Source organism: Chrysochloris asiatica, unplaced genomic scaffold (assembly GCF_000296735.1).
Source record: "Chrysochloris asiatica unplaced genomic scaffold, ChrAsi1.0 scaffold00004, whole genome shotgun sequence".
Lineage (NCBI taxonomy): Eukaryota > Metazoa > Chordata > Mammalia > Afrosoricida > Chrysochloridae > Chrysochloris > Chrysochloris asiatica.
In genome coordinates this window covers 32,906,410-32,917,647 of record NW_006408522.1, presented here as the reverse complement: position 1 = coordinate 32,917,647, position 11,238 = coordinate 32,906,410, and the positions used below count along the sequence as shown (strand labels likewise).

Sequence of the window (11,238 nt, the reverse complement as noted above, 5' to 3'; positions counted from 1 at the left end):
CCCCCCCCCCAAAGTGTCTATTTGACAATGGTAGGCAAGGGAAACCAAGATTCAAAAGACAGCCAAGCACCCTAACATTATTCCACTCTTTTCCCCTTTTCAAGCCATGCCTCAATCCCTGTATCCTGAAGCCCTGTTATTCCAGGGTTGTGCATACCTCATCATTTACCTCTATCCTACCTAATCTATGTGAACCTGCACAACCGTTCTCCTGTCTGCCTTGTTCTTCTTTTTCCCCTCCACTTTGTGTATTGCCAATCTTGCCCATCTCTCGCCTCCCCCCATCCCCCGCTCCCAGGTTCTCCTGTGTCTATTCCCTACCCTGTGCTCTTTCTTCCCCTCCCTCCCTCCCCACCTCTCATCCCATACAATGTGATTAGCATTTATATATATAGATTTCCCACCCAACTTTTGGGTGGGTTCTTTTTCTTAGTCTTTTACAATTATGGTCTTATGCGGTATTTCTCCTTTTGTGTCTGACAAATTTCACTCAGCATAATGTCCTCAGGTTCATCCATGTTATGCGATGGCTTGCAACTTCCTTGTTGTTCTTCAAGGTAGAGTAGTATTCCATTGTGTGTAGGTACCACAGTTCATCCATTCTTCAACTGATGGGCATTTTGGTTTGTCTCCATTTTTTTGCTATTGTAAATAGTGCTGCTATTAACATTTGTGTGCATATATCTACTCATGTTATGGCTCTGTAAAATTTTGATGTTTGTAAATTTATGGAGACTTGCTTTGTGACCTAACACATGGTCAATTCTGGAAAATGTTCCATGTGCACTGGACAAGAATGCTGTTGTTGAACTAAATGTTCTGTATACATCTATGAGGTCAAGTTGGTTGATTGTGTTGCTTAGTTCCTCTGTAACTTTGTGGAGTTTCTTTCTGGTTGTTCTGTACCTTTTTGAGAGTGGTGTGTTAAAATCTCCTATTATAATTGTAGATTTATCTATTTCTTTCTTCAATTCCAGTAAGGTTTCCTTATTGTATCTTGGTGCTCTTTCATTGGAAGTGTATATATTTATTATGATGATGTTGTCTTGCTCAATTGACCTTTTGATCATGAGATAGTTTTGTCTCTTATGCTGGTTTTTATCTTAAAGTTTACTTTGTCAGAGATTAATATTGCTGCTCCTGCTTGTTTATTGTTAGAGTTAGCTTGGTAAAATTTTTTCTATCCTTTAACTTTTAGCCTGTGTTTGTCTTTATGTGTAAGGTGTGTCTCTTGAAGGCAGCATATTTAAGGGTCTTGTTTTCTTATCCATTCTGCCACTCTCTGTCTCTTCACTGGTGCATTCAATCCATTGGCAATTCAATGTAATTATTGATAGGTATGAATTAATTGCTGTCATTATGTTACTTTTTTGGTGGTGCTGTTTGTTCTTTTGTTCTGCATACCTTCTTGTGTTGGGTTTATGTTTTTTGTGCAATTTCTTGTCAGTTTCTTTTTGGATTTCATGTTTGCTTATTCTGCTTGGAAATTCATTTTAATGATAAGTTGTTAAGTATTAACTTTCTTTGGGGTTACCTTATAGTCTACTAACTTTTCTCTCCATTTAAGATAATCTATTGTATCCTGTAATTTACCTGACATACTCATCACCCGGGTCTCTGTTGCTATGTTTGTCCCTTCTTTGACACTGATATAATTTTGATGTTCGGTTGACCTCCCAGCTCCTTTGAGTTTGTTGTAGTCTTTTTCTGTTCTGGAGTCTGCTATCTGTCGACTGAGTTCCAGGTGGTGTTGCTACACCTGTCATTCTCTGATTGTTGTCTGTTCTTGTTGGTTTTCAGTCCACAGAAATCCCTTTAGGATGTTTTGAAGTACTGGATTGGTTTTGATAAAATCTCTCGATTCTGTTTATTGTGGAATGTCTTGATCACACCATCATATTTGATTGATAGTTTTGCTGGATAGAGGATTCTTGGTTGACAGTTTTTTTCTTGTAGGGCTTTGTATATGTCTCCCAATTGCCTTCTTGCCTGCATGGTTTGTTCTGAATAGTAACAGCTTAATCTAATTTGCTTGCTTTTGTAAGTGACATTTCTCTTCTCCCTGGCTGCTTTTAGTATTCTTTCCTTGTCTTTGATTTTGGAGACCTTGATTATTATATGTTTTGGTGACTTTCTTTTGGGGTCTATCCTTTCTGGGGTATGTTTGACTTCTTGAATGTTTATCTTCTCATCTTTCAAAATGTTAGGGAAATTTTCTTCCAGAAGTTCTTCAACTATCTCCTCTGTGGACTTTTCTGATTCTTCCTATTCCAGAATGCCAATAATTCTTAAGTTGTTCCTCTTTATGTTATCCAGCATGAATCGTAGACTCTCTTCAGATGTTTTTTATCCTTTTTTCAGCTTGCTCTTCTATCTTAGCAATATTGAGAGGCTCGTCTTTCAGCTCATTAGTTCTGGCTTCCATGTCTTCTATTCTGCTCCTTTCCCCTTTCAGCTTATTGTCCAGTTCTGACATATTATTGATCATCTGGACATCTTTTTGCAAGTTTTGAATTATTTCCAAAGCTGTATCAATCTTATTTGATTGCTCCTATAGTACTTTCCTGACTTCTTCCTTGTTTTCCTCCACCCCTTTTCAGAGCATTTGAATTTGTTTCCATATCATTCTTCTGAATTGTTTCTCAGGCATATCCAGAACCTGCTCTTCCTCTTCTAAAAAGCCTTTGTCTGTCTTCAGCTCATTTGCACCAGCTACTCTCTTCTGGTTTTGGACATGTTTATTGCATTTGTTACTTTTTGTTAGTCATGATAGTTATGTGTTTTTTTTTTTACATAAGTGAATGTTTGTTGTTTGTTAAGCTTACTGGGTGTCTTCTGGTGAATATGATCAGGAGATAGGCTTCCCTTTTCACATGTAATTCTTAACGGGTGTTATTGGCTCTTGTCTCAGTGGTGGAATATTATAGGGTATGCCTATAGCTTGGCTATATGGCTATGATTGCTGTCTCTTCTTGGGTAATGTAGAGAGAAAAAGCTCCCACCTCCAGGAAAGATGTGTGATCAAAGGACCAAAAGCAGAAGTAATAAAAATGCATAGACAAAAATCACCACTTTGGACAAAAAATGAAGCTGTGGTTGACTGTCCCAAGCTACACCATCAGTGTGTGCAATTAGAAGCCTCCCAGCAGGGGGTAGGGCTGTCCACTCTCTCAGGTCTCTCCTCTAATTACTACAATAGAAGTGTATAGGTAGATATTGGGGAGTTAATGGGAGAACGATTGCCCACTATTTTTGTCTCTGAAGGTCAGTTAAGTACCTGTGTGTGCACAGCACAATTCTCAGAATGGTTAAGTCCTTTTATGCTGGGGTTTTACAGATTGCTTTGAATTGGTATTGCACAGGGAGCTCGGGCAGTGCAGCAGCCATGAAAGGGGCTGTGAACTACAAGGTCAGCAGCTTAAAACCACCAGCAGCACCGTGGGAGAAAGGTGAGGTGCTCCGCTCCCACAAAGACCCTCAGCCCCAGAAACCCCACACAGGGTCGTCAGGAGTTGGAACCTACTCCACGGTGCACCATCGCAAAGGGTCCTGCTGGGGAAACTTTTAGGTCTGTGGCTCCGCGGGTAACGTTATAAGTCGCCACCAAACTCCGTGTCTCTGTACCATGGGAAACTGTCCTGCCTGATGTCTGGGCTGAGCAATGAAGGTGGGACAGACAGGGAGAAAGAGGGAGAAATGTGTAGTCTCCCACGTCTCTCTCTCTCTCTCTCTCTCTTTTTTTTTGCAGATTCCTCTGCACCGCTTTTAATGTGGTTTTCTGAGCCGGACTGGCTTTAGCCCCGCCCTCTATACACTGCCAGGGCGGGGTAGTCGCTGAGGGAGTCCCATCTCCAGATTCTTAACTCGCATTGTTTTCCTTAATATCGTGATTTTTTTCACTTGCAAGCGCAGGAAACTGACGTCCTGGATCTTAAGGTAGATCCGGAGCTCTGCAGTTGTTCTATGAGCGCTTCCTTCAAGAGATCCCCCTCTCTTCTCACCGGAGTGTACCCTAGCTAGATTTCGCTTCTATAGCCCAAACTGGTCTAATCCTTTTTTCAGTTTCTTATGGGAATATTCTGGACAGGAAGAGTAAACAGCCAGGAAGATTTATGTCTCACTTAGCAACACAGACTCATATTTTCTGCAGAGAGGAGCAAACTAGTCCATCAATTAGCTCTCTGACAAAGTAAAATGAACTCATGTTTTTAGACTTCTATAGTAGCTAGAATCCTCACTAAAATCTTTGCTGTTGAGTAAATTCCAACCCACATTGACCTTTTAGGGCAGAGTATAACTACTTCATGGGGTTTCTAAGACTGTAATTTATACGGAAGCAGACATTCACATCTTTCTCTTGAGGTGTGGCTGGTAGGTTCAAATCTTTAGATTAGCAGTTGAATGCTTAATTACTGCTTGCATCAGAACTTATCCTAAAACTTAGAAATATAAATACAAAACTATATCTGATACAGAAAAGTACACAGTAACAGACAATGGTCAGAATGAGAAGTCAAGAACAAGATAATGGCATTAAATGCCTCCAGCTGTTAAAATCAAGAGAGATGATGACATAGAGTATACTTTTATTCAACAGGTTAGAAGTAGTTACAAATGTCTTTGCATGGAAATAGAGGCAATATCACAATACTCTGATAGACATTATTCCTGGCAAAGGCCTTTTTGCCCCTGTACCCTAAGTTAAATGTGGGGCGTGGTATGCAGGATAAGTAATGGATTGCTAACCATAAGGTAGTTCAAACTCATCAGCTCTCTCGGAAACCCTATATAGGGTCGCTGTTAGGCAGAACAGACTTAGTGGCACCCAACAATATCATTAAAAGTGGCCAATATAGGTATAAAGCAATTTAGCACCATAATGTAATAAAAACAGATTTTACCTAGACTTATATTATCTTCAAATTTGCCTTAAATTTATATATGTTTGTTACATATACTTATATATGTAACAAACATATTTATATATGTAACAAACATATATAAATTTTAGCACTAACTGTATGCATTCTATCTGGGGTAGAAATTTCTATATGACAAAATTATATCCCTAGACCTCTACAGAATTCTAAACAATTACCAATTTGATATTGGAGAAAAAAAGTTGCTAAATCTGTGTTTTGTTTTCAAAGGTAGGTTTTTAAACTTATGAATCATTAATCACATTAATTTATAACTAATATTCTACACTGTTATTGGATAATTAAATAAATTACAGCTCTTACTAATGTTCTTTTTAAAAAGCTATTACAATCTATTAACACATTTGTTTAACTTACCCACAATATAGATGAGAACTTGAAGCATTTCTTCTATTAATGTGTTATATTGTTTAATCAAATCCTATAAAATTGAAAAATATTAGTTACATAAAAACCCAGAACCTCCATAAAACACGCATTTCTGGGTCAAACACATGGTTCACAGTAACAGCTGTGAGATGAAATAATTCCCTTTTTTGAAATAAAATTAAACATGGTTCACTATATCTGTAACATAGTAAGAACTAAGTAGCAAACGTTAGATACTATTTTCATTATTGCTATTTCTCATACATCCTTTTGTCAACACATTAATTCTATCTTTAACTCTTCTACCTAGGTTATTAAGAAAGTGGTCTCAAACAGATACCAAATAGTTATGGTGAGATTACCATTCCCTTACAAACCTCCTAAGAGTCCTGGTATGATGCTGTGGGATAAAGTGCTGGACTGCAAGGTTGGTTTAAACTACAAGGTTGGTGGTTCAAACATACCAGCTGCCCTTTGGGAATCCTAAACTGTGTCACTGTGAGTCAGAACTGACTTCATGGTACTTAACAACAACAACTCCCTCTTATATAAGTACTAGGTAGTGCTGTAGGATAAACAGTGGACTGCTAACCAAAAGTTTTGCAGTTCAAATCCACCAGCTGCTCCTCAGAAACTCTACAGGGTTGCTATGAGTTGGAACTGACTCGATGGCACTTTAACAATAACAACATTTTTCCTCTATACTTCTTGCCTATTAAATCTTCAACTTCCTAGTCTTCTTTTAGGACTACCTTAGTATCTCTTATTTTTCTCAATTTTAAGTATAGCTTTCAGCCATTCCTCCTCAAACCTACCCATACTCATATGTTGTTGCTGTTAAGTGCTGCTGAGTCAGTTCCGACACATAGTAATCCTACATAGAGCAAATCAGATACTCAATTTCACTAAGTGAACAGAACCTATAACTAAAAATTAGCTTTGCATTTTTTATCTTATTCTTTGGCCACTTACAAGTAGCTTCTAATTTGAAATCAGTAAAACAATTTAATAAATTCTAAGTAGTTAAGGACTAATTTTTAAACTGGTACTAAAATATTAAAACAAGATGTGACAAAATACTGCAAGACAAATTTAAAATGTAACAAACATAGGAGATGAAATGTTACTCTCCTTAGTAAATAAAGAGTTTTCACAAAAACAGCAAACAGGTAACAGATAGGAACAGATAAGTCATTACCAAAAAGGATATAAAAAAGGTTAAAAATGACAAAAATATAGCCAACCTTATGTAAAACAAAGGAACTGCAATTTTAAATTAATTGCCATCTTTTATCTATCAGATTGACAAAAATTAAAAAGAATTATGATGTCAGTGCCAGTCAAATGTACATACTGCTGGAAAGAACTTAAAGCAACTGTTGAAATATTTTAGGTACAGACATGTTTGAAAGACCAAAAAAAGTAGAAAAACCTCTTAAAAAAATAGAGGACTTAGTTAAAATTAATGCATTCACATGTTGAAATACTATGCACCATATAAAAATGATGATGTTGTATATTTATTTAATGACAAGGAAAAACCTGCTATATTTTACTAAGCACAGAAGACCACTAGACAGAGAATGATGCAATTTTTGCTTTAAAATAAAAAACACCAAAACTGTAATCAAAATTATTATCTCTAGAAGGTAGTATTTCATGGCATTTATCATTTCCTTTTTGTTTATCTCTATTTTCTAATTATTATAAAGAGAGCATATGTATATACACACACTCATGTCTTAGGTAATTTCTGGAAGTAGTTACAAAGAAAATTTTTAAACATTATTAAAACAGTAACAATAATATTGCCTTTGAAATTATTTCACTTATCAGTTTCTGAGGCTTACCTGATGTTTTGTAGATATGGTCTTAGTAAAAGCATCAACAAGTTCATATCTCTGAAGTACCAGTAACAAAAACATATTGGGATCCATTAAAGATGCACCAATCTGTAAAAGAAATCCAGCAACATATATCACATACACTAAAGGGAGAAACATTTGGCCTGTAATAGGACTGTTATAAAAATTATTCTTACAAAGAATAATGGGTAGCAGTCCTCCCATTTCTATGCTATCTCACTTATTTTAAACAGTAGGGAAAAAAAATTAACCAAATAAGCTTAAAAATAACTATAATACCCTGTATTTAAGAAGAAATGTCATGGCATAAATATCAAAAGTACTTTAAATAGGTACCTGAAGCATAATGATATCTTTGTCGTACATTTCTTCTCTGCACTTAACATCTTGGTAATAAAACACCTATAAAATAAACAGGTAGAACAGATGCTAAAAAGAATTTTGTTTCAAGCAAAATTCTCAACCAATGGTTGTACACGTCTGTACTAAAATAGTGAATATGTATATTTTATACATTATTAGTTCTGGGATTAAATTTTAAACTATTTCTCCCAAAAGAACACCCCTCTCCCCAAACACTAGAGGCTCCTAGACCTCATGAGAAGCAAAAATTAAGTTGCAAATCTACTAATAATTTTAAGGGTCTTAAAGAATAAAATGAGGAAATATGGAATAAACACACTTCAGAGTCAAGTGTTTTAAAATAACTTATTTTTCCTAAGTTTAAAATTGAGAGTTATGGTGAGGTGCTGTAGGAAAAGCACTAGATTACTAACTTAAAGGTCAGCAGTTCAAACCCATCAGCTATTCATCAGAAACCCTTTAGGGGTTGCTGAGTCAGAATTGATGGTACTTAACGATAACAAGTTTAAAATGAAGGCACAGTGGGTAAGTGTTGGGTTGCTAACCGAAAGGACTGCAGTCAAACCCACCAGCTGCTCCACAGAAGCAAGATGAGGTTGCCCCCATAAAGATTTACTCTCGGAAACCCCAAGGAGCCATTCTACTCTGTCCTTTAGGGATACTGAGTCTGAATTGACTTGATGACAGGGGGTTTGGTTTAGGTAAGCTTAAAATATCTATTTCAAAAAAAGTAAACCAATTTCTACCATTAATCAAATGCCAGTTTTCTAAATGGTGTATCTTTACAAGTCTTTGTTTAGTTAGACCTTTTAGTAAAACACATCTCCTCATTTACTATAAAGTAGAAGAAAAAATTATAAGGTGAATTTCAATTAAGGCAGGTAGTAAAACTAAAGATGCTCCAATAAGTAATTCTTAAAAAAGAGATATGTTAATAGAAAACTTCTGCTGGTACCACTATCTACTCAGGCACCTAGTTTCTTTAATTAAGATAGAATAAGCTGTAAAACCACCACTTGTCTGTCAGTTTGTTGTACTGTGGTGGTTTCTGTGTTGCTATGAATCTGGAAGCTAATCCACAGGTATTTTAAGTACCAGCAGGGTCACCCAGGGTGCACAGGTTTCAGATGAGTTTCCAGACAAAGACAGACTAGGAAGAAGGAAAGATGGACTACTTCGAATATTTAGTCACTTATGAAAAGCAGTGGAACACTGTCAGCACCATAATACTGAATACTGAAACATGATGAAGAGCACCAGAATATTGCCAGCGATAGTGCCAGAAGATGAGCCCCTTAGGGCAGGAGGCACTCAAAACACAACTGGGGAAGAGCTACCTCCTCAAAGTGGAGCTGACCATGATGACGCAAATGGAGTAAAGCCTTCAGGACCTTCATTTGATGATGGGGCACAACTCAAAATGCAGAGAAACAGCTGTAAAATTCCATTAATAATCTAATAAGGAATACATGAAGTATTAATCTAGGAAAATTGGAAACTGTCAAAAATGAAATGGACATCTTGTCTAGACAGGTCTGGTGAAAGGAGATGGGGAAAAGATTCTTATGATTCAATAGTTATTATTGAATAGTAATTATCATGACTAATTGCGATTGTCACAACTGTAAGGGTAGAAGTTTTGTAACATAAAGGGGGGAGTAGTTAATCTTTACATTCCAGAAAGAGAGGACCCTAGGACCATCAAAGGAGAAGAGCATGAGTGGAATGTGGGATCTTATCCAGTGAAGCAACAACACCAGAGCTCTGGTAGCGTAGTGGTTACGAATCGGGCTGCGAACCTTAAGGTCAGCGGTTCGAAACTACCAGCCGCCGCGCGGGAGAAAGATGAGGCTTTCTACTCCCGTAAAGATTTACACCCTCGGAAACCCTGTACAGGGTCGCTATGGGTCGGAACCGACTCGATGGTACTTAAGAACAACAACAACAACATCCAGTGAAGCAACAACACCAGAGATGGAGGCAGAGAAGAGGACATGGAGAAAAAGAACAGTAGAGGTCTCTAGATTCGTGGAAAGACAAAGACTGTGTGCTGGTGGCAAGGAGGCAGGTTTGAAGAATGTGCCTTTTGGTTGTTTAAATGATTATATATTCCTGAGTGTTTTGTTATACACGCCCCCCCAATAAAAAAAACAAAAAATAAAAAACAGAGGGAATAGAAGCAAATACTGTTGGAATGATGATGCACGGAGGGGAGTGTAATCATTGCAATGATACAATGAGTATAAAACTGAAGTTCTTCCATGTAAACTATCACTCAATTCACAATAAAACTAAAAAAAAAAGAAAGAAATGGAATGAATAAACATCAATATCCTAGGCTGAAAGGGAAATGGCCATTTTGAATCTGACAATCACATAGTTTACTATGCCTGGAATGACAAGTGAAAGAGGAATGGCATCACATTCATCATGAAACAGAACATATTAAGATCTGTCTTAAAGTACAATGCTGTGTGTGACAGGATAACATCCATATGCCTACAAGGAAGACCTGTTAATACCACAATTATTTAAATTTACACAACAACCACTAAAGCCAGTGATGATGAAATTGAAGAATTTTACCAACTTCTTCAGTGTGAAATTGATCAAACATGCAATCAAGATGTATTGATAATTACTGGCAACTGGAATGCAAAGGTTGGAAAACAAAGAAGGATCAATAGTTGGAAAATATGGCCTTGGTGACAGAAACAATATTGGAGATCACATTATAGAATTTTGCAAGACCAATGACTTTTGCACTGCAAATTACCTTTTCTAAACAATGTAAAAGACGAGTATATACATGGACCTCACCAGATGGAATACACAGAAATCAAATGGACTACATCTGTGGAAAGAGATGGTGGTAAAGCTCTGTTGCATCAGCCAAAACTAGGCCTGGGTAGACTGTGGAACCAGACCATCAATTGTTCATATGCAAGTTCAGGCTGAAGCCGAAGAAAATGAAGACAAGTGCACGAGAGCCAAAATATGACCTTGAATATATCCCATCTGAATTTAGAGGCCATCTGAAGAACAGATTTGATGTATTAGACACTAAAGACGGAAGACCAGAAGAGTTTTAGGATGACAAGAGCATCATACAGGAAAAAAGCAAAAGGTCATTAAATAGGCAAGAAGGAAATGACCAAAATTGGTGTCATTAGAGATTCTGAAACTTGCACTCCAGTGTGGAGTTGCTAAAGCAAATGGAAGAAGTGAGGAGGTACAAGAGCTGAACAGAAAATTTCAAAAGGCTGCTCAAGAAGACAAAGTCTACCATTATTATGAAATTTGCAAAGACCTGGAGTCAGAAAACCAAAAGGAAAGAACATGCTCAGTATTTCTCAAGCTGTGGGAACTGAAGAAAAAATTCAAGCCTCAAATTGTGGTATTGAAGGATTTTATGGAGTCCTGGTGTGGCACTGTGGGTTAATGCGCCAGACTGCAAAGCCATTTCAACTGCAAGGTCAATGGTTCAAGCTCACCAGCTGCTCCTTGGAAACCCTATACAGGGTGGCTATGGGTCGGAATAGACTTGACGGCACTTAACAACAACAACAATGGGCAAAATATTGAATGATGTAGAAAGCATCAAATTAAGTGGAAAGACAGAGGACTAGAGTGGAGAGTGAAGTGTCCAGCTGATAAGAAGAGAGGGCATATGCACAAGAACACCCACACTTGCAGATAAT

The 11,238-nt window shown here is 37.2% G+C and overlaps 1 protein-coding gene across 1 annotated transcript in view; it reads right to left on the bottom strand.

The window, feature by feature from the left end:
- Positions 1–11,238, bottom strand: part of UBR1 (ubiquitin protein ligase E3 component n-recognin 1) — a 205,747-nt gene that overhangs the window by 87,278 nt on the left and 107,231 nt on the right. Inside the window, exons 18-20 of the mRNA XM_006831726.1 lie at positions 7,511–7,576; positions 7,160–7,261; positions 5,298–5,361 (exon numbers count right to left, since the gene is read on the bottom strand). Coding sequence (XP_006831789.1) covers positions 5,298–5,361; positions 7,160–7,261; positions 7,511–7,576 — 232 coding nt within the window. The remainder of the gene's footprint in view (positions 1–5,297; positions 5,362–7,159; positions 7,262–7,510; positions 7,577–11,238) is intronic.